General features: G+C 35.1%; 1 protein-coding gene across 1 annotated transcript in view; it reads left to right on the top strand.

The window, feature by feature from the left end:
* Window positions 1-23,804, top strand: part of LRPPRC (leucine-rich pentatricopeptide repeat containing) — a 74,902-nt gene that overhangs the window by 40,303 nt on the left and 10,795 nt on the right. The window contains 6 exon segments of the mRNA XM_014538461.1: window positions 7,553-7,621; window positions 8,445-8,535; window positions 11,087-11,229; window positions 11,365-11,473; window positions 15,421-15,547; window positions 20,947-21,035. Coding sequence (XP_014393947.1) covers window positions 7,553-7,621; window positions 8,445-8,535; window positions 11,087-11,229; window positions 11,365-11,473; window positions 15,421-15,547; window positions 20,947-21,035 — 628 coding nt within the window.

Below are 23,804 nucleotides of genomic sequence, written 5' to 3'. Positions count from 1 at the left end.
TGCTGTCTGCACTGTTTGGCATTTAATTTAACATTTCTTCTCTTTTTATTTCTTTAACTATGGTAAGCAGCTTATGGGAAATAGTAGGTGACAAACCTGACCTATTTGGGATTCGTATATTTTATCTAAGTTTGAAATTTTGCTTACTGAAATCGATTAGTCAAAGAAAGGGGAACTATAAAATCTGTACAAATTGTGATTAATTTCACTATTAAACAATTCTGTGTTCCCTAAAAAACAAAACATTCCTCAGAAGATGGACACATCACCCTAAAAACATATTTAATGTGATTATATAAATTTGTAAACACATCAGTAATCGTGTTTCTCTTAGATCATACTTTGCTATTACTTCGTGTCTTTTTCCAAAAGTGCCCATGATGGATGGTACACAGAGGTGGTGTTTGGACTTCTTAATTGTATATTAATGACTGCTTATCATTAAATTGAAAACGTAGATACATACCGGTAAAATTATTAGTTTCTATTGATGCTTTTGAAAGAAGAGAAAAGTCTAGTATGGAAAAGGACTGTGAAATTAATTCAGGACTTTCTTCTCTTCTTGTCTGTCTTATACCTCAATTGATCCTCCTGCCAGAGGCAAGTGGGACATGCTTTCTTGGGCAGGTGTTTCTGTAGCTCGAGTAGTTCATTTGTATTTTTTAGAAATGGTATAAATTCTTTCATTGTAAGTGCACAGTATGTATATCTGAAATTATGAGGGGAGCTGCCTGCCTGTTAAGTTCTGCTGCTCTGTATGCATGGTATCACTATTAGCAGGGCACCGATCAGAGTAGAAATTAAGCTCAGGTAATCAGATAATAGTGATGAAAGGTTCTACAGTAGATAATCATGTGTCTCTGTATATAATAAGCAGGACAAAATAGGAAGAGCCAAAGGTATAGAGTGAGTTCTCCTTTTACCATCTACTTGCTAGTGTGATAATGGGCAAGTTACTAAACCTTTTTATGCTTTCTCATCTATAAAAGGGAATACAGAGTGGGGCAAAAATAGGTTTACAGTCCATATGGAAAATAATGCAATAATTAATAATACAAGAATAAATTGTTTCTCATACTCTAAACTGTAAACCTACTTTTGCCCCACCCTGTATACTATCTTTTTAAGATTCAATCACATAATGTATGTAAAGCAGCTTGCCTGTTTCCTGGATTATGGCAGTAATCAATAATATTAATTCTCTTTGGTACGGATTGTATTTTCTTTTTTACTCCACATAATTCACAATATGATGCTTAGCATAAGGTACGTGCTTTTCACATGAATAGGCAATGAACAGGAATACTCTAAATCTTTGCCAATGTACAACATCACTGAGTGTAATCATTTAGGAATGGCTGTCTACTGATGACAGAATTTTCATAGTGGGTATATACAAAATTGCTTAAAGATTAAAGAGTAGCTTTACAGAATTCCTGCAATCCCCTAGAGTAGTTCAGCAAGGTGTATAATTAATATATGAGAATATACTGAAATACATTTTAGTTGCTTTTTAAAAAATGGTTAGTTGGAGTTGAATTAAAGTTGGGAACTTGCTTTTTTCACTATTGAATTCAAGACCTGGAGTTCTCTCTTACAGTTTTCTAAGGATTATTGAAAAATGAAAATTAATAAGTTAGGACTATATCAGCATATGAAAGAATATTATAAATACTGAGTAACATTTTTATCATTCCCCAAAATGCAATAGTGTCTTACCAATGGGTAGATTCATTAGGGTTGAATTTCCAAAGCAAAATATACAATGAAGTTTCTTTGATTTGAAGCACTGTGGTAGATAAGATAAACCAGTGATTAAAATGACCATAGACGCCCTAATCGGGTTGGCTCAGTGGATAGAGCGTCGGCCTGCGGACTGAAGGGTCCCAGGTTTGATTCCGGTCAAGGGCATGTACCTTGGCTGTAGGCACATCCCCGGTGGGGGTGTGTGCAGGAGGCAGCTGATCAATGTTTCTCACTAATCGATGTTTCTAACTCTCTATCCCTCTCCCTTCCTCTCTGTAAAAAATCAATTAAAAAATATTTTAAAAAATGACCATAGACTTATTTTTATACATGGATTATTGTGGGATGATGGGATTATAGCTGTTATTTTGCTTTATGCTTTTCTGTATTTTGTGAGTTTTCTATAATGACTATATATATATATATACATATTTTTTCTTATACTCAGAAAAAGTGTTATTTTCTTCCAAAAAAAAAAGCGTAAGAGAGAAGTGAATTAGACTAAGATCAATCCTCAGGGAGCTAATATGAAGCTCCTTGAACGTGAGATTAATATGTGCAGAGAACTGGTCTATATCAGCATATGAAAGAATATTATAAATACTGAGTAACATTTTTATGTTACTGGTATATAAGACTGAGAAGTGTTAACTGCTATAAGTATGAATAGGTATGCAAGTTCAAGAGTAGAACTTATTCCTTAGTAGGAAATTAGGTAAGATTTTCTGGAGGATATGGGGTAGGAAGAGGAGACTGGTGGGTGTGTTAGTACTTAACATGGGGAGTTTGAGAGGTTAGGAAGTATTAGAGCAAAGAAGTAGAAAAGGGGAGATCACTATATATTCTCTACCCCCCCACCCCAGCTTTATTGAATTATACTTGACAAATAGTACTGTGTAAGTTTAAGGTGTACAAGGTATTGATTTGATATAGTTATATATTATAAAATGATTACCACAGTAGCATTAGTTAATACCTCCATCACCTCATATAATTACCATTTCTTTTTTTTAGTGAGAGCAATTAAGATCTACTCTCTTAGAAACTTTTAAGTAAATAATATGGTATTGTTAACTATAATCACCATCCCTAGAACTGGATGTTTTTACCTTGACCAACATCTCCCCATTTCCCACACCCTTTGAGCCCCTGGCAACCACCATTCTACTTTCTGTTTCTAGGAGTTTGAATTTTTAAGATTCCACATATAAGTGATATCATACAGTATTTGTCTTTCTCTAGTCTGACTTAGTTCACTTAGCATAATGCCTTGGAGGTCCATTCATGTTGTTGCAAATGACAGAATTTGTTTCTTTCTCTTGCATGTAATATATACCATGTCTTTATACATTCATCATAGACAATTTTTTTCCCATGTTTTGACTATAGTGAATAGTACTGCAGTGAATATGGAACACAGAAATCTCTTGGAGATCCTGATTTCATTTCCTTTGGATATATATCCAGAAGTGTGATTGCTGGATCATATGGTAGCTCTATTTTTAATCTTTTGAGGGATCTTCATACTCTTTTTCCATTCCCACCAACAGTGCACAAGGGTTCCCTTTTCTCCATATCCTTGCCAACACTCATCTTGTCTTTTTTTTGGAGAATGTGGAAGGGAGGGTGAGAGACAGAAACATTGATTGTTGTCTTCTTTATGACAGCCAATCTAACAGATGTAAGGTAATAACTCATTGTGGTTTTGATTTGCATTTCCCTGATGATTAGTGATGTTGAACATCTTTTCATGTACTTATTGGTCATTTGTATTTCACCTTGGGAAAAGTGTTTATTCAGCTCCTCTGCCCATTTTTTAATTGGATTGTTTTTTGCTATTGAGATGTATGAATTCCTTATATAGTGTGGATATTAACCCCTTATCAGATATATGACTTGCCGATATTTTATCTCATTGTGTAGGTTGCTTTTTCATTTTGTTTATTTTTTTCTTCCACTACGCAGAAGCTTTTTAGTTTGATGTAGTCCCACTTGTTTATTTTTGTTGCTTCTGGTTTTGGTGTCTCATCCAAAAAATCATTGCTAAGACTAATATCAAGAAGCTTTTCCCTATGTTGTCTTCTAGGAGTTTTATGGTTTCAGGTCTTGTAGTAAAATCTTAAACCCATTGTGAGTTATTTTTTGTGACTGGCATAAGATAGGAGTACAACTTCATTCTTCATGTGATTATCCAGTCTTCCCAATGACATTTATTAAAGAGGCTAGAGTCCTGGTGCACGAATCCATGCACAGGTGGGGTCCCTTGGGGTGGCCTGTGGAGATCGGGCTCCAGCGCACACCCCCAGCCTCGCAGCCCCAGCTCGCACCCCCAGCCCCACAACCTTGCAGCCCCACCTGGCAACCCCGCCTTGGCCTGGCGCTGCCCACTCACCTGCTCCACCATCCTGCCTGCAGGGCAATCAATCGGGGATGCCCCCCGCGCCCCCTCCCTCCCGTCACCATCTGCGGGGCAATTGGCAGGGCGATTGGGCTCCCGCTTGCACCTGCCTTGGCCTGGTGCTGCCCGCTCACCTGCCCCACCATCCCGCGGTGGTTCCACTTTCATCAGGGCCCATTGGAGCCTGCAGTGCCTCCACTGCTGCCTGCTGCCAGCACGCGTTGCCAACGCCCGCCATGTTCTGCACTGCCCCCTGGTGGTCAGCGCACTTCATAGTGAGCGGTCGAATTCTCAGGGACAATTTGCATATTAGGCTTTTATTATATAGGATTATCTTCTTTCCCCATTAAGTATTCTTGGCTCCTTTGTCAAATATTAGCTGACTGTATATGCAAGGGCTTATTTCTGGCCTCTCGATTCTGTTCCATTGATGTATGTGTCTGTTTTTATGCCAGTACCATACTGTTTTTATAACTATAGCTTTGAAGTATAATTAGTGTCTCCTCTTAACATCTGGTTAAAGTGCAGTTGACTATTAGTTTGACTTGCTCAGCCATACACATATTATCCTCCTTACTAGACATGGTCTATACGTCTATCTCTAAAGATTTTGGAGAAAAGGACAAACATTGAAAGGATTAATAAGTTCTATGATACCCTTTTTCCTCCCCTGCTATCCTGGGTATGGGGATAAGTAGTTGAGTTCTTGTTATTGTCTCATCCCTCTTATACATTTGATTGTCCTCCTAATGCTCTGGCTAGAGAAAATGAGGCTAGAGGTAATTGTTTGTTTTCCATTTTCCATTTCCAGCAGTAATGGCAAAAAAAAATTAAAACGTAAAATTTTCACCTAGCCGGCATGGCTCAGTGGTTGAACATCGACCTATGAACCAGGAGGTCATGGTTCAATTCCTGGTCAGGGCACATGCCCAGGTTGTGGGCTCAATCCCCAGAGTGGGGCATGCAGGAGACAGCTGATCAATGATTCTCTCTCATCATTGATGTTTTTCTCTCTCTACCTTCCTCTCTGAAATCTATAGAAACATATTAAAAAATAACAACATAGCCCTAGCCAGTTTGACTCAGCAGATAGAGCGTCAGCCTGCAGACTGAAGGGTCACAGGCTCAATTCTGGTCAGAGGCACATGCCTGGGTTGCGGGCTCGATCCCCAATAGGGGGCGTGCAGAAGGAAGTCATCAGTGATTCTCTCTCATCATTGATGTTTTGTTCTCTCCCTCTTCCTTTCTCTCTGAAATCAATAAAAATATATTTAAAAACAGAACACACAAAAATAACATTTTCTATTTCAGTCCAATTTATTAAGATTGTTTTTTTTTGAAATACAGTTTTAAGCAAAAGAATCTTCATTTCTTTTCACTTTAAAGGTAGTAATTACTTTATCTATTTTTACTAGTATACATAAAAGCCTATTATAACAACAGATTTACCTAGTATATCAGTAATATAATGAAATTAAAGTAATGCAGATTATTTTAGATTACTTTTTGTTCTTATATAAGTGGACCTAGTACTAAATCGGAACTTCACAAAGTGTTTTGAAACACAGCAACCCAGTTTTTTATTACAATAAGTAATTTATCCTCATTGTTCATTAAATAGATTGTATATAGCAAAACAAAAAGCTAGAGGTGAGTCCATTGTTTTAATTCAGCATTTACTGGTTTTTGATAAGTTATATTCAATGTCCCAGTTAGAATTTATTCTTCTCCATGTTTTTATTACATTTTCTATTTTTGCTTTCAACTTGCAGTGTTTAAAATTCAGTAAGATGTTAAGAGATAGGCCAGAAATGTAGACTCTTTTATAGAAGCCTAGGAGATTTAGTTAATCTGACCTAGATGTTCTTTTGATGATTGAGACTTATATGTGAAAGCAGTTCTCAATTTCAAAATGAAACATAGAAATACGTGCTGTATAAGTCAGCTGTCCAGCCAGTGACAGAAAGATTAATCAGCCACAAACAGGAAGAGTTTTCTATAAAAGTTGTGCTATTTAGATCGTTGGCATTTGGATCAGCAATAATATTGAAAGTTGTAAGTGAATGTAGTCCTTGCATTTTGCCATGTTCCAAAGAGGATTGTCTAGGTTTTTTTTCAAGGGCTTTTTGTATGCAGTTGATGTTGGTTTCATTTTCAGCATAATGCATGTGAAGCAAAACAGATAGTGTGAGAAAATCCATGGGTGGAAATTATGTGAAAATGTAAATATTAATGATACTTGAGAATATAGTTAAAAAGTAATTGATTCAACATTTATTTCTTGTATTCCAAAATGTGGACACTTGCACAGGTAGCATGAGAACTTATACAACTTCTGTACCAATTTTTCTATCATTCTATCAAAGCTCTGAGTTGTTAGTTTCTGCTTCAGTTGTTAATTTAACATTATACAATATTATTTTAAGAAATAAAAATAGGATTTATAAATAAGAGATCAGATTGAGGGGGTACCTGGTTTGGTCAACCTAGCTGAATGGAGATATCAGTAAAGGTATCTCCTGTAGACTAGAGCAGCCAGGGCTCTAGTGAGTGTGTAGTTTTATTATCATATTGCTGTGATTGAAGTGTAGTATTTAATGGTGAAGCCCTCTTACACAAGATGAAACTACTATAGTTACACTGACAAATCCTTGAATTATATGTATAATGGTTTGGCTTTTATTCCAGTATCCAGAATTGTAAAATAATTGCTTTGAAGCCAGAGTTATTGACTAAATGTCAGTAATTTCTAATTGAGGATATAAGGATATAACATGACTCAATTATTGAAATAAACTAAGACTCTGAACTAATTGTAAATACTTAGCTTGACTTAAGTACTTAGCTCTTTAGACATTTAATTTTAGATCTAGGCAAGCATTTGCGGTAGTCAGAAGACTTTTATCACTAAAGTTTTACAAAGCATTTTTGAAAGCTATTGGTTTATTATTGTGATAATTGTTAATAAGTCTATGAAACATTAGTAATTTTTGCTTCCTGAATCTATTGGGATCAGAGAGAGAGAGAGAGAGAGAGAGAGAGAGAGAGAGAGAGAGATAGGTTTGACATACTTTGGAGTTAAATTTCATTATTTCAAGATTTCTTTTTGAACTAAAGCAAGCTTAACCATTTTAATAACTAAAGCTTTATGGAATGAAAATTGATCTGTAAAACAGCATTTTGAAATAACCCAAATCTTACAGACACAGGTTAAGTATTGGTTGTGTGTTACGCTCTATTCTAATCCTAAAGATCTTTGATAATTATGGGTTTAAGTGGTAGGTTTCTTAAGTGTATATGTTTGAGAAAGAGGCAGCAAATCCATTAAAGGAAAACTATTTGTCTTTGAAAAATTAACATTTAGCTACAGCCTTACCTTATGTGCTATGTGATCCTTTTATTTTACAGACTCCAGGCATTAGAGCACGATCTGCCAGACTTCAGTGGTTTTGTGATAGATGTATATCCAGTAATCAGGTTTGTGTTTAATTTCTGGTCTCAAGTACCTAAAACGATGAGTTGGAAGCAAGTGTCCTGCATGTCATATGAGCATTTGGGGATTTCAGGAGAGACAGTGTTATTAATGGAAGTAGTGTTATCTTGGTTGTTTTCCAAATAAGCTATGGCTTAATTCTTGTTTCCAAGGTGCCGTAGTTCCTAAAAATTCTGATTTGGGCCCTGAAGATTTTAGCTTGCCTTATTTTATTTATTTTGAGCAGGCTAACCTTATTTCCTTGGCAATTAAAATCTGCTTTAATCCTTAATGACTAGAGGAGTCGCTTGCTGGGAGCCCAGTGCAATTTCTGCTTTACTTCTTTTACCTCCCCTGCAGTTCAGATATCTGTCCACATCTTGCCAAGTAAAAGCCACAGGGGAAGAGGAGTATAATGTTTGTATGGAAGAGTATTCTTGAAAAAATATAGTGTATACTCACTGAGTCCTCCACCCCAGATATCTGAAAATTCTCCAAATGCACCTTGTGGAGGTTCCCTCAACTAGATAATTGATCATGTTGTGTTCTTGACTCCAAGGAACCTTTGAACCCTTCACTTAAAAAAAATTGTTTTAAATTGTGATAAAAAACATGTAACATAAAATTTCCCATTTTAATCATTTTAAGGTGTACAGGTTAGTGGCTTAAGCAAATTCACATCACTGTGCTCAGGCCTTTAATTTTGAAATAAAGTTAATTTACCTTTTTTGGGTAAAGCTAATTTCAAGGATTATTCAACTGAGATTTGTCAACTATAAAATATATATTATATATAATCTAGGTCCATCTCTTGTTTGTATTTTTAAGGTTGAAACTCTAGAAAAATTAGTGGAGCTGACACAGAAGCTATTTGAATGCGACAGAGACCAGCTGTATTACAATCTGCTAAAACTATATAGTAAGTAATCTGACTGGTCCTCATATTTTCATTTTGGAGACATTTATTTATTCTGTTGAAGGCAGTAGACAGACGGGAAAGGGTTCTCCCACTTTGAGGAAGCACCAGGGATTGTCAAATGTGGAATCTTCAACAGAGGCTCAAGAAGAGGGCAGATTGAACTTTATTACAAAATGTTATATTTAATCGCTAATTTTTTATATTCTTACAGCAGTAATGAGAAGTGAGAAAAATCTTCGTCAGAGTTGCAGAATTTAATAGGACTTTTGAGTATAGACTTCTTTTCTTTTTAATTAAGTCTTCTAGATCAGTGATTTTTCAACCTTTTTCATCTCATGGCACACACAAACTAATTACTAAAATTCTGTGGCGCAGAATTCGATAGTATAGAATTTTATACTATATTTCTTGACGATCTGACGAAAAAAATAGGTGTAATTTTGATTCATTCACACCAGACAGCTATTGTTGTGTTGGCTGTTATTTTTTTATTTGACAATCTAAGTCAGTGCCCCTGACTAAATAGGCAGGTATTGTCTATTTTTTAAATCCTTGCAGCACACTGGTTGAAAATCATGGCTCCAGATGTTATCAGTCACTTCTATAACTAGGTAACTGTCGACAGTGTTCATGAGTATAGATCTTTTTCCAGAATAATGCATATTGATGTACAAACTCATTGCTAAGCAGTGGAACAGAATAGAGAGCCCAGAAATAAATCCATGCCTGTATAGTCAGTATTTGACAAAGGAGGCAAAAACATACAATGGACTAAAGATAGTCTATTTAATAAGTGGTGTTGGGAAAATTAGACAGACACTTACAAAAAAAAATTAAACTCGACCACCTTTTTACACTGCACACAAGAATAAACTCATGGATTAAAAAAAGCTTAAATGTTAGACTTGAAGCCATAAAAATCCTAGAAGAAAACAGTAAAATCTCAGAAATTTCTTATAACAATGTTTTTTTCTGCTATATCTCCTTGGGCAAGGGAAACAAAAGAAAAAATAAACAAATGGAAGTACATCAGACTAAAGAGTTTTTACACAGCAAAGGAAACCATCAACAAAATGAAAAGACACATCACTGAATGTGAGACCATACTCACCAGTGATATAGCTGTTAAGAGGTAAATATCTAAAATCTATAAAGAGCTTATAAAACTCAACACCAAAAACCCAAACAATCCAATTAAAAAATGGGCAAAACAGCTGAATAGACACTTCTCCAAAGAGGACATACAGATGCTCAATAGACATATGAAAGAATGCTCAGTGTCATTAATCATCAGAGAAATGCAAGTTAAAACCACAATGAGATAGCACCTCACACCTGTCAGAATGGCTATAATCAATAAATCAACAAACAACCAGTGTTGGCAAGGATGTGGAGAAAGGGGAACCCTCGCACTGTTGATGGGAATGCAGACTGGTGCAGCCACTGTGGAAAGCAGTAAGGAGTTACCTTAAGAAATTAAAAATGGAACTGCTTCATGATCCAATGATTCCTCTTCTGGAGATTTATCCAAAGGAACCCGGAACACTAATTTGAAAGAATATATGCTCTCCTATGTTCATTGCAGTGTTATTTACAATAGCCATGATCTAGAAACAACCCAGTGTCCATCAGAAAATGAGTGGATGAAAAAAAACTGTGGTACATTTACACAATGGAATACTACTCTGCTGTAAAAAAAGAAAATTTCACCCTTTGCAACAGCATGGATGGACCCAGAGAACATTATGCTAAGTGAAATAAGCCAGTCAGAGAAAGACAAGTATAATATGATGTCACTCGTGTGGAATTTAATGAACAAACTGAACTACCAAGCAAATAGAGCAGGCAAATAGCTCAGGGGGAGGTGTGGAAGGATTGAGCAAAATAGAAAAAGAAGTCATGGACACGGACAACAGTATGGTGATTTCAGGGGTGGAAAGGAATGGGTGGAGGGGTAGAGGGCATAGAGGGGATAAAAGATGGATGAAAAAATGAAGTAAAGTTTTATAAAAAAATTTATTACACACTTGTCATAGAAATTTTTCAAGTCAATCTAAGAGACAAAATTCTCCCTACTCAACTAAGTGAAAGAAGTTTGTTGATTAGTCACTTTTGAGGAAAATCATACAGTTGCAGACTGAATTATTTGAGATGCTCAGCTGTGTACTGTATCTTATACACGTACTCATTCTCTTTCCAAAGACTGAAGTACCTGTCTCTGATTTTGATTTCAGCAGTGAGCAGTTTCTCAGTTACTTTAAAAAGACAAACTTTTCATCAACATGATTTTTAAGGTGTTTAATAAAGTTCAGGGTTTTTTGTTGTTGTTGTTTGTTTGGTTTTTAATAGGTAAGGATTGTCTATGGTTTAAAATTCAAAAGGTATACAGAAAAAAGATTTTTTTACTTTGGTCCACAATCACCCTGTTCCTTTCCCTGGAGGCAGTATTTGAAATAATGCGTCCTTCAACATCAAATAAGAAAAAGTCCTAAATATTTTCATGAATTCTACTTAATATGTTCGTTCATTTCTATTTCATCAAATTTTATAGAAATAAACAGTGACTGGCAAAGAGCTGATGCTGCCTGGAATAAAATGCAAGAAGAAAATATTATTCCTCGTGCGAAGACATTAAGATTATTAGCAGAAATCCTTAGAAACAATAATCAGGAAGTTCCATTTGATGTACCTGAGGTAATTTGTTTTTAACTGTAAGCATAACGGATTTTCTTGTCAATATAACTTTAGGTCATAGATTAGTCCAGCTTTATACTGAAAAGATCACTGTGTTTGCCACTTTTTGTGTAACTGAATAATTTTGTTTTTAACTTGTGGTATGAGGATGAAAAAGAATCCCTGAATACTCCAGCACCATCACTTGAAGAAGTTAATTTACAGAAAGATCTGTTGAGTGCCTGCCTAAGGAAGAAAAGCAAAGGTAAGCATGTACGCTAGGGTGTTCTTTCTAATAGCAACATGGATCTAAGCCCAGCAAATTAGAGTGTTTATAGGATAGAGATGGAACTCTAATTGTATATATTAATTCTTATTTTTTAAATTAATGAAGACATTTTGGGGCAATTGGGAAAATTTAAATATTGACTGAGTGGTAGGTAATATTAAGGAATTGCTCTCATTTTTATTAGATATTATAATGATAATTATGATTTATAGGAATATGTCCTAAATTTGGGAATATATAATAAAGTATTGACAGATGAAAAAAATCTAGATTTTTGTAATTTATTTTAAAATACTTAAGCTATAAAAAACAAAGAGCAAATCTGGCAAAATGTTAATAGTTATTACTATAGGTAGGTGACGGATGTCGGGTTCATTACACTATTCTTTAGATTTTTCTGTACATTTGAAGTTTTTCATACTAAAAAACTAAAATAGGTATACATTTTTTCAAAATTACACTTTGAAAATAGCATTATCATGAAAAATTTTTGTATATAAATTTTAATATATTTTTTGCTTTTATTTATTTTTATTATTTTAAATATATTTTTATTGATTTCAGAGAGGAAGGGAGAGAGAGAGATAGAAACATCAATGATGACAATCATTGATTGGCTGCCTCCTGCACGTCAGAGAAAGCCAGTCAGAGAAAGACAAGTATAATATGATTTCACTCGATCCCACTGGGGATCGTGCCCACAACCCGGGCATGTGCCCTTCAATCCGCAGGCTGACACTCTATCCACTTGAGCCAAACCAGACAGGGCTTTTTTGCTGTTATTTAAAAGCAAAAAATGTTAGAGTATTAACTACTCTAATCATATTGTGTGTTGAAGTAATTAAGCAATACAGTAGTCTCCCTTCCTGCGTGGGGAATATGTCCTAAGACCTCCAGTGAATGCCTGAAACCGCAATAGTACTGAACCCTTTATATACTATGTTTTTTCCTATCACACTTACCTATGATGAAGTTTAATTTATAAATTAGGCAAGTAAGAGATTAACAACAATAACTAAAAATAAAAAAGAACAGTTATAACAATATATTGTAATAAAAGTTAAGTGTCACATTAGTAAATAAAATAAGGGATACTTGAACACAAACAAGCACTGCAAAATAACACAGTTGATCTGATAACAGACGTAGCAACTAAGTGACTAATGGGTGGGTAGCACATACAGTGTGGATACACTGGACAAAGGGATGATTCACATCCGGTGCACTATTTCATCACACTACACAGAGCAGTGTGCAATTCTCCATTTAATATATTTGGTCAGCAGTTGACCAAGAAACTTTGAATAAGGAGGGCCTACTGTATGTTATGGTTGGAGGCAGGGCATGAGCCCTGTTTCTTTATTTACTTCCCTGAAGGCATGCCTACTTCTACCATGACTACTTTAAAAGTTTTATGACCATCTTGAGCCCTCTGATGTAAGCTTGCCAACTTCATGCCAGCTATTTTCACTTAGACTTTGTTGTACTCTCCCAAAATCAAATATTACTATGTTTCCTTTAGTTTTGTTAATTTGTCTCCATAAAATGGTACCATTCATTATCTTTAAGTCCTTCAGTTTTTGTGTGGATTTTCAAGTAAGGTTTATGATAATTTAACCAATATGTAGCAGATTTTGTTTTCAGTTTTAATATTGACAGTTTTCAGTACTGGTCAGTAGAAAGAAATTAATTTAGAAATTTATAGAACCTCTTAATTTCTTGACTTAACTAGAAATTTTGTGACACTAACATAAAATGTATGAAATTCGAATAAGCTAAGCTCCTATGCTCTGTCAGTCATACAGAGAAGCTTTATTCTTAGTCAGTTTTCATAGCTGCATATCCAGTCTATTCATCCTTGAGTCTTTCACCATGCAGCTCTTCAACCTAAATGTAAAATTAATTATTATCAATACTACTTAAATAGTCTAGTGCAGTGGTCGGCAAACTGCGGCTTGCGAGCCACATGCGGCTCTTTGGCCCCTTGAGTGTGGCTCTTCCTAAGCCTTAGGAGTACCCTAATTAAGTTAATAACAGTGTACCTACCTATATAGTTTAAGTTTAAAAAATTTGGCTCTCAAAAGAAATTTCAGTCGTTGTACTGTTGATATCTGGCTCTGTGACTAATGAGTTTGCCGACCACTGGTCTAGTGGAGTTTTGACTTAACTGAGATAAATGTAAGGTTAGTGGATAGTTTCTGGTTAAAGATTCCAAAACTCCTTCATGTATTGTCTTTTTAAAAGTTTCTGTTTTATTTAAGTAAAAAAATTTAAACAATTAACTAAATAAATGCAGTGTTTATTATAAATGTAGAGCTACATCCCTATTCTAGTTTTAGTATACAGTTTACACTTACCTATTTGGTTTCATCCTGTTAATTTTTTCAGAGCTTTTAGTCACTTTTTTGTATATGTTGGATTTGAATGCTTAGCAAAATATGAATACCTTGAGAAGTGAATGCTTGCATTAGCACTTCATCAAATTTCTGATAGTTTGGTATACTTAAAGGGATAGTGTGACTCTCATGCCAGAAACAAACTGTGGTCAATGAGTTTGGTGTATTACAATGATGCTTTTTTCTTTTAACTACTGAAAAATAATAAACACAGCCATAGTAATTTGTGTGAAGACTACAATTTCTAGAAAACAACTAGTAAGATTTTCTAGATTATTTTATTGATCCTAAATATTCAAATCATACATATTATTTATTTTCATTCAGCAAACTAGTGAACTGTTATATATGCTTGTTGGAAAGTCGACACTATTTGTATTACATCTTAACTCTTAGCTCCCTTAAGAGGAAAACATATGCATTGTGTACTGAGTGATAGTCCGTTCTTTTTTAGTTAAGATACAAATATTAATGTCATACCTTTGCTCTCTTGTTTTCTGTGAATTTAACTTGAAAGGATAACTAAGTTTTTGGTATGTCATTTCAGTATAATAGAGGGGCTAATGCAAAATCCCCTAATTATAAATACAAGCCTGGTTTCTGCTTGTTTAAGAAACACTGAAATAGCTCAGAATGTTCTTGTGAGCATTAATATCAAGTTCATTCCTAGCTGTATGTTCTAGTATATCCATAGAAGGTTGTACCTAACAGTTCAGTTATGCCAATCTTTATTGTGATTTGTTTATACACACCAGAGAGTGGATTGTAGTTTCAGTTGGATGTTTATAGCCAGGCAATTTTATTTCAGAAAAGTAAGTGACTGAAAAGTGTAGATACTTCTCTTTTGGTAACATCTTTTCATTCACTGACAGTTATTGTGAACAAGTGAAATAAAACTGTTAATCAGTCAAACAAATGTTGCTTAGTTTACTTGTTAGATATCTGTATATTTGAAAATTGTATGTTTTTGTATAAGTCCTGTCGCAGCCAAATAATTTGATCTCCTAATTTTAGAATTATAGGCTATATTCACTTTAATGCTATTGTGTGGAAGTGTTAACCATTGTAACCACCCACTTATAGATTAAAGATTGCTTTAAAATGAATCTTTTGCTCCCCTCAATCTAAATTATACCTCTGCTTTATTTGGACTTTAAGACACATTTTGCAGTTTACTTCAAACTGGTATCTTTTGACAAATTCAGAAGAGCTGTTTCTAATTTTAATGGCATGAAAATAATTCATTGACTTTTGAAAGCGAATATGAAAAATAACTTTAAAAGGAGGCCCTTTCAGGTATCATCCATTTGGATTAGGTAGTAGTTTTCCAAACTCACTTTGTATTTTAAAGATTAGAAGAGAGATAGCATCTGCTTGCATGAGCAGTGTATATGTCTCTGTATAGTTGGTAAAATTTAAAAGAAACAAATATGTGGGTTTAGGGCTATGTTTTTGTTTTTCTCCCCCCTCCTCTTTGCCACTTCAGAATGATGCCGTCTCATTTTTGTTGTTTTACTTTCTTCATAGATGCATATAATATTTTCCTGAAAGCACAAAAGCAAGATGTTGTGTTTGACAGTGAAACTTACAACAATCTTATAAAATTACTGTTGATAAAGGATAGCTTTACACAAGCAATACAAGTGAAAAATTTGTAAGTATTAGTCCATTTATTATACCTCTTACTTTAAAAAATGCCATCTGTTATTAAGGATTTTTCTAATGATGTATTGTAACGGTTTCTCAACTACCCACAAAAATCATATGAAGTGGTTTTCTAATTTTATGGGTTTTTTAAACCTATAAATTATGCAACCTTTTCTGGCCCTACGTAGTGCAATACCTTTTATTTATGTTGTGTAACCTCATAACTCATTTATGGTACCCATAGACAGAAAAGTAATTTGTGTCATGTTCTGTTTCATGTTCAGCAGCTAGATCCACGCACCTTTTGTGGTAGGAGCAGCCTGGCATAACGAAGGGTTTGAATCGTACTTGAAAGCTCTATGACCTTTGAAAAACTACCTCCCAATCTGAACCTCAGTTTCTCTTCTATGATGAGTGCATAATAATATTCACATTAAAGATTTCTGCTAGATATTGAAAGAGATTAGCGAAGTAGAGAAAATATAGGTGCTCGACGCATCTTAAATACATTTTCCCCCCCTTCTGTTGTGTTTTTTGTATGATTTTTATTTGTTTTTAGTCTGATTGGTGGTGGTAGTGGTTTTGTCTCTCTGGCTAGTTCCCTAGATAAAAATACTCAGTCGCTAAGTAAATCACCTATTTTAAGAATACTCACTGTATCCTCAGTTAGTGACTTAGAAAATTTGACAGTGAACAACATCCTGTCATCTGTAACCATTGAAGTCATCATGAGGGTGTAGGTTTTTTCCTAAAATTTTCTCAGGAAATTATTATCTACAGTCTCTCCCGACACTACCCATTATAATCAATGGCATTCTGAAGCAACAGTTATTTGGGAGGAAGGAGAAGTGGGAAAAATAGAGGAGCATTTATATTGAGAGTTGGGTATGAAAAAGTGGGTGGATAGAAGCAAAGAAGAAAAACTTAAAAACTTTTAATCCAGCCCTGACCGGTTTGGCTCAGTGGATAGAGCGTCGGCCTGCAGACTCAAGGGTCCCAGGTTCGATTCCGGTCAAGGGCATGTACCTCGGTTGCGGGCACATCCCCAGTGGGGGATGTGCAGGAGGCAGCTGATCGATGTTTCTCTCTCATCGATGTTTCTAACTCTCTATCTCTCTCCCTTCCTCTCTGTAAAAAAATCAATAAAATATATTTAAAAAAAAAAAAAAAACTTTTAATCCTGGGGTTGGTTTAAAAGACCTCTAAAATACTTTACAAAAGCACAGATTATAATTTTTTATTTTAACCGGACTTGTTCTAGAACAGCGAACTTCAGATTCTGGTAGCATAAAAAGATTCCCTCCATGCAGAGGCTCTGATTCAGCTGATCAGCAGTCTGCATTTTACTGAACACCCAGTGATTCAAGACTCACATCTTAAACATTTTGATCACACACCATTAATAGTGAATTGTACTAATGTCTCACATGTAAGTATATCATAAAACATAAAGGAATAAAGGATAAGTTTTAAATAGAAAGGTTTAAACATTTTCTTGGCTCACCCGAGCATTCACATAGTGTGCATGCCTTCTCTGAAGACCATTTTCACAAGCAGTTTTTCAAACGCGTTTTAACCACTTAGTGGGTCATAGAGTGTATATAATGGGACAGAACCAACATTTTAAAAAATGAAATAGAATATAAAATATCAAAGCACTTTATGTACTAAAAATATTTTGTGATAGTTTATTTTAATTATATGTGCATTTACATATTTATGCATTGGTATGTGTTGTATAAACTTGATCAAACAAGTATGCAAGCTGCTGACCAAGATGATGGTTATAAGCACAGCCCTTCTGTTTCCTCTTATGTCCACACCTGTAAAATGTAAGTTTATCTTTTTTCCTTCCCTCCCTCTATAGATCTTGTGAAGCCTTTCTATACTCTTGTGGTCACTATTATCTTTGTATTATGCAGTATTCCATTATTACACAGCTACCTTCCTTGTGTAGCTGTGTGGGCCTAAGAGAATCCTAGATGCAAAGCCTTAGAATGCCCAGAGGCACCTGATCTGAGGATTGGATGCACATCATTTCCCTTGGATCAATAAAATGTTTTATGTAACTATGAAGAATTGTATTGTAGGTTAGGTCTACATTGAAAATAACTCTGGACTGGAAATTCAGAAGTGGAAGTTGTAGTTCCAATTCTCTAATTAACTGTATTACTAAAGGATTGTCACCTAACTTCTCTGGATTCATTTCCTGGTTTATTGACAACATGAGGCCCTTCTAGCTCTGTATCTATGATTAGAGTAAAAAGAATTGTTGCTTTGTTTTATAGGCATCTTTATTATAATAATGGTGTAACCAAGTGAGCCACATAGCAAGAAGCGGTATCCCTTGCCCTTTTTCTGCTGTTACTCTCAGTTAATAGCAGTCAAATAGCAGTCTGTTGCTATAATGACCTACACAATGCCACTTGTTCAGTCTTTCCTATGAACTAATAGAAAGTGCAGTCTTTGTCATTGCTATACTTTTGCTGTCACTAATGTGTTGCAGATTCAATTGACCTCTAATGAGATTTTTTTCAGTTTTATTCACAAGGTCATTTAATCTTCCCAACTAGTAATAGAACCTGAAAGTATCGGCAATAGCTGCCTTTAAAACTTTGAAAGGAAACAAATTTTTTTCACTTTTAGTTAGAATTATAACTTTTCTTTATGTTTCAACACGAAACTTTAGGTATAGTGAACTATTTCAAGGGAGTGGAACTGCTTATTCAGAGAACAGTAAGGGATATAAATTATTGTTAAAATGTCTGATGGCCTTGGATGGATTACTCTGGTGCTTAGAGCGTCATCCTGATACGCCAAGGTTGTAGGTTCAATCCGGGTCAGGGGACATACAAGAATCAACCAATGAATGGAACAAGTCAATGTCTGTCTGTCTCTCAAATCAGTAAATAAGAAATTAATAAAAATAAAATATCTGATAACATTAAACTGTTTTCTTAGGAAATTCTTAGCAGTTGCACTACTTTATCTTTCAAGAATAGCACTTTGTTCTCTCTTGTTCCTACCAGCTTCTTATTTCATTCTATCTAGAAATAGCGTTAAATAATTCACTGATGGTTTTTACTGGGTTGGCTAGTTGTTATCCAAACTGAGATAAATTATAATCACCAACTAATGTTCTGTGTGTGTTATATAAGTATAATACTAGACCTTGTTGTTACTCTGAAATCTCTTAAGATGAAACGCTCCCTACAGTACTATCATCTTTGGTTAAGATATTAATTTTTGCAGTTGATTGTAAGTTAAAAGATCTATGCCCTTTATCCTTTGTAGTTACTTCCTTTGGCAGTTCTAAAAATGAAAACATCCAGAATTCTGTGTCGTTCAACCCAGTAGCCACTGTAGCCATATGTGCTTGTTTAAATTTAAATTAATTAAAATTAAATATAATTATTTCCATTCCTCTATCACATTTAGCCACATGTGGCTAGTGGCTGCCCTGTTGGACAACACAGATAAAAATATCCTATCATCACAGGAAGTTTGATTTGACAGTCCTGGACTAGATGGTTTTTCAAAAGGAAAGATCAAAACTATGGAACAGAAGTAAACTTCTTTAATTGTATTGTATGAATGAGTCCAATTCAAAGATCTCTGCCAGTAACTTTTTGTAGTTTTCTTTCTTAAAAAAAAATAAATTTTAATGATTTTTTTACAGAGAGGAAGGGAGAGGGATAGAGAGAAACATCGATCAGCTGCCTCCTGCACACTCCCCACTGGGGATGTGCCCACAACCAAGGTACATGCCCTTGACCGGAATCGACCCTGGGACCCTTGAGTCCGCAGGCCGACGCTCTATCCGCTGAGCCAAACTGGTTAGGGCAGTTTTTTTTTCCTTTTGCCAGTTTGGAATATACTTGATGTGATTGATTGCTTCTACTATGTAAAAATATAAGTGTTCGGTATATACTGGAACTGCACAGTTTTTGTCTTCCTATTTATCTCACTTTAATATTTGTATTGAATAGGTAGCTTCACAAGGTGGGAAAGAAAATGTTCTGTGTTTTGAGGTTTTCGAAAGGTTTATAATTCACACTTGATGTCCTTTAAAAGAGAACTTTTGCTACCTCATGATTTTAATAAATTTTAGGTAGTATTTTCAAGTAAGTATAGTATAATACATGTAATAATGTTGGCATAAGAAGTGAGCTTAATTTTAATAGCGTCTACTGTTTATTTAATCATGCTAAAGATTGAGAAAGTAAATCCTTTATTTTAGGCAGTTTATAGTCTCCTGCAGGAGTTGTTGACTTAAGAGCTTTGGCAGATGGTACAAAGGAAAAGCGTTAAACTGAGCAGTGGGTGCTTTGGAGGGATTAAGAGGATCGGTTGGGGGATAAGAAAATCCTGCGTCTGGGGGTGAGGGGGGCTGCAGGGGTGAACCCCAGTGGCTGGAAGTGACAGAGGATGGGCACATCACTGTGTCTTTGGAGGATTTTCTTGGGATTGACGAGAACAATTTAGCAGTGACCCTGCTGTTCTCGAAACCTGCCCACGTCGGCAGGCTGAGGTTGTTGGCAGCAAGATCATCACTGAGCTTGATAAGGCAAATGGCAGCAATTGCTTTTGCTCTTTTTGACCTGTGGAGATTTCCTAATCGGGTGGTGAGCCCTGGGGATGCTGAAATTTCATCACAGGAGATGTACAAACAGTGTAGCAAACAGAAATCATCCCTGACTAGGGTTTGTTTGTTTTTTAAATCCTGTAGGTTTTAGTCATAAGTAAAGCAATTTTTTGCTCTTGGGTTTTAAAAAGTTGGGGCGGGGGGAATTGTTTTAAATTTTTAAGTCCAGGACAAGATTGTTGTGTGAAATTTTAAATTTTAATGTAACAATGGTTTTAGTTCTACAATATGTTCACCTTTAAAAACTGTATGATGACAGCAATTTAAAAATTAATCAACCAAGTGATATGAGGTTAGTTAGTAATATGCTTTAGTTTATGTTTAAAATATACAGTGCTGAAAATAAGTGTTCATTTTTGTTGCCGAAAGAATAGTTTTACATTTTATAATTATGGTGAATGTAGGAAAAAGAGGAAAAGGGATCCAGCTTAGGATACAGCAGAACAATGCAGGGCATGCAGTTATTTTAGTCATCTAATATGTCAGCATTCAAGAATCTGAACCGATTGTTTAAAAAAAATCTTGTACTTTGTTTCTTTTGTTGCTCATTTCCAACTTTGTCATCTGTCAGAATGCAAAAAAAAATTATCCTTCTATAACCATTGACAGGATAACACAAAAGCTGTCTCCAGGTCGATATTTTGCAGCAATATTTTTAACATCCGAACAGTAGTTTTTATAATTTCACCTTGGTGCTCAACCATTTATTATCGTATCAGAAGCATGTCAGTAATTCCTTTCTAAATGTCTGCTTCTTTTAGCGCTGAGACCCACATCAAGGGCTTCACACTGAACGATGCTGCCAACAGCCTCCTCATCATAACGCAAGTTAGGCGGGATTATTTGAAAGGTATGTCACAATGCTTGACCTTTACGTCACATTAATGCCTCTGCAGATTTTTCTTGTAACGCCCTTCGAATACTTGGATAAAGGAGTCCATTTAGCAAATTACCTGCTTATCAAGAGCCTTTTGTGGTAGCTGAGAGACGTAAATTACTGTACATGCATTTATAATACAGCTTGAATATGAATGTACTTGTCATTTGACCACTTAGTCCAGTTTCCATTCCATTTAACACAAGATGGGTTTTCTTAAGATGAATCACAGCTCTTCAGACATGCAAAATTTGTGTTCCAGAATGAGAGAAAGTACAGGCTTTCAAGTGCGTTAAAATTCACAGCACAAGTCACTTTGCTTTGGAAATTAACATACTTTACTTTAGAGCATCTGAAACAATTCCCAGCAGTTGTTTCTTGCATATTGTGTTGGTTGTGTGTGAGATAGCAAATGAGTTAAATTGAGTGTTAAATGTGTGGGATTGTGCACCAAATGATTATAATATTGATTTTTAAAACTTAATCTAATACTTTTTTAATAGTTCATAATACCATCAGTAATAAAATGTGGTGTTTGTTTGGAGTTTGGAATTTAGAGTTTTTAAATAAATATTAAGAGGATAATACCAGAAAGATGTAGAGATGACTTTGGGGAGGATTGGGATAGGGGCCGCTTGTGTGGTAGAAGCTGTTTATGGGTTTGCTGAAGAATGGGTTTGGATCTGGAGGTCTTATGAATGCGCTCCCCTGGGGGAAAATGATGAATCTTAAATTTAGGTAAGCATCTTTTCACGGTTAGGTTTACATTTGAATTGTAGTCAGTATAGTAACACCATAGTTTTGCCAGTATGACAAAACTCACTTAGGAAATCTTTAAGGAATGTTGAAAAAAGCTTTTAACTATTCAATATGTTACCTATTTCTGCCTCAGTCTGTAATAATGATGTTATTCCTCACTTGTGTGTTTATTAAATAATGTCATATCCCTCAGAGAAAGTTGCTCTCTGATTGTGTAGCGTTAATGTTGTCTGTAATACCTAAATGTGCTGATCTTTAGATGTCTTCCTAATGGATTGGGACGGACTATGTAAGTGATGATTTTCCCTTTGCAAAAATTTCACCTCAGCAGTCCACAGGCAGGGCCAGCCTACACAGTCTTTTTGGACAGCCTTAAGTCATAATTGAGTGTTGTAGGGCTTGTTTTTAATATTTGAAAAGCTTTCATTTTCAAAAAAGGCTTTTTGTCAAATTGGTATTTTAGTTTATATATATATCTGTAGGCACGAAGATAAGAATAAAACACTTTTTTAATTTCAAGGCATTAATTTTTGAGCTGAACCTGAACTGAATTTAACTTGACTACTACCCCCTACTTATATTGTTAGATACCCTGAAGAAACCATAAGAAACTTTGACATGTAATTTTCACATCTCAGCTATTCAGTTGAACTGGAAGTTGGCTGAGAGCAGGAGCTATGAGCCACCTCCTGTGCCTCACCACAGACTTACTATTGTTAAACTGATATGGGCAAGGATGGGAATGGTGTTGGCACTGCCCCCATGTCTTTATTTTGCTCTATGGCTGAGCTCCCAATTTTTAAAATCCTCTTCTCTTTTTCAGGTTTCTTTTTCTCAATCTCATCTAAAACAGGAAGAAAAATAAAGTCAATTCCATTTTAATCTAATTTTATAAGCGAATACTGTTTTTGGAATATTAATAGCTGATACATGTTGCAATATAATCAATATGACTAATAGATTAGGTGAGAGTGAAAAGGATCGGATGTGGATAGGTACCGATTTTTATTGTCTCTTAAGTCATAAACTGTAGAGAAGGCAGGTCCTGGGAATATGATTTAGGTTCTAAAGTCCCATACTCCTTTCGGGTAGATATGATGTGATCTCTTCTCCTCCATCCTCCACTGTCATGCGCATGTGCATTCATTGATGCAGCCTGTGAGGTGGTTAGATCCTTGGGTTAGTGTCTAGCAATATGACCTTGGGCAAATTATTTAAACTCTCTGCCTCTGTTTCTCACCTGTAAAATTGGTACTTGGGTAGTTGTGAGTGTAGTTGCTTACTACTGTGCCTGGCATGTAGTAAAGGCTCAACAAATGTAGTTAAAGCTCAATAAATGCTAGTTACTATCATCATCATCGTCGTTATCTTATTTTTGTTATTATTTTAATTCACTGGTGGAAAAATCCTCCTTAGCTGACAATATTCTTAGTTAATAAGAATATCCTGAAATTATCTGTGTATGACCACCAGTTAAAAAGATGTTATCAAGCTTATTTTCTATAACATTAATAACATTTTTTGTTTCCTATATGTACATATTTATAAAATTTTATTGAATATGCCTTTTAAACTACCTGTTTCCTCTTTTCCCCATTTGAGAATCACTGAGATTTGGAGGTATTATAAATTGTTTATTCAGTAATAAACACCGAATTCATTGTCTTTTCACTGTATCACTTTTAATAGACTTTAATTATTACTCTTTCCCCATTCTTCTGTAAAAGAAAGGTTCTCCTTATTTGGAAAGCTGCTTTGAGAGTCTTAGTTCTGTCTAGGTTACATTGCTTTAATTGCTGTAAGCTGTGAAGGTTTTTTTTGGTAGTAGTGTTAATTGTTATGCTAAGTATTATATTTTCCCTCTATCCACCACTTTATTTAATATAATGATTTCACTACACTTGCACGAGTCATTAAATCAGAAGGATGTTCTAAATGTATCCATAATCAGGTAATGTTAAGTATGATACTTAAGAAAAAAAA

This window comes from Myotis brandtii, unplaced genomic scaffold (genome assembly GCF_000412655.1).
Source record: "Myotis brandtii unplaced genomic scaffold, ASM41265v1 scaffold191, whole genome shotgun sequence".
NCBI lineage: Eukaryota > Metazoa > Chordata > Mammalia > Chiroptera > Vespertilionidae > Myotis > Myotis brandtii.
This window is presented reverse-complemented; position numbering and strand designations above follow the sequence as displayed.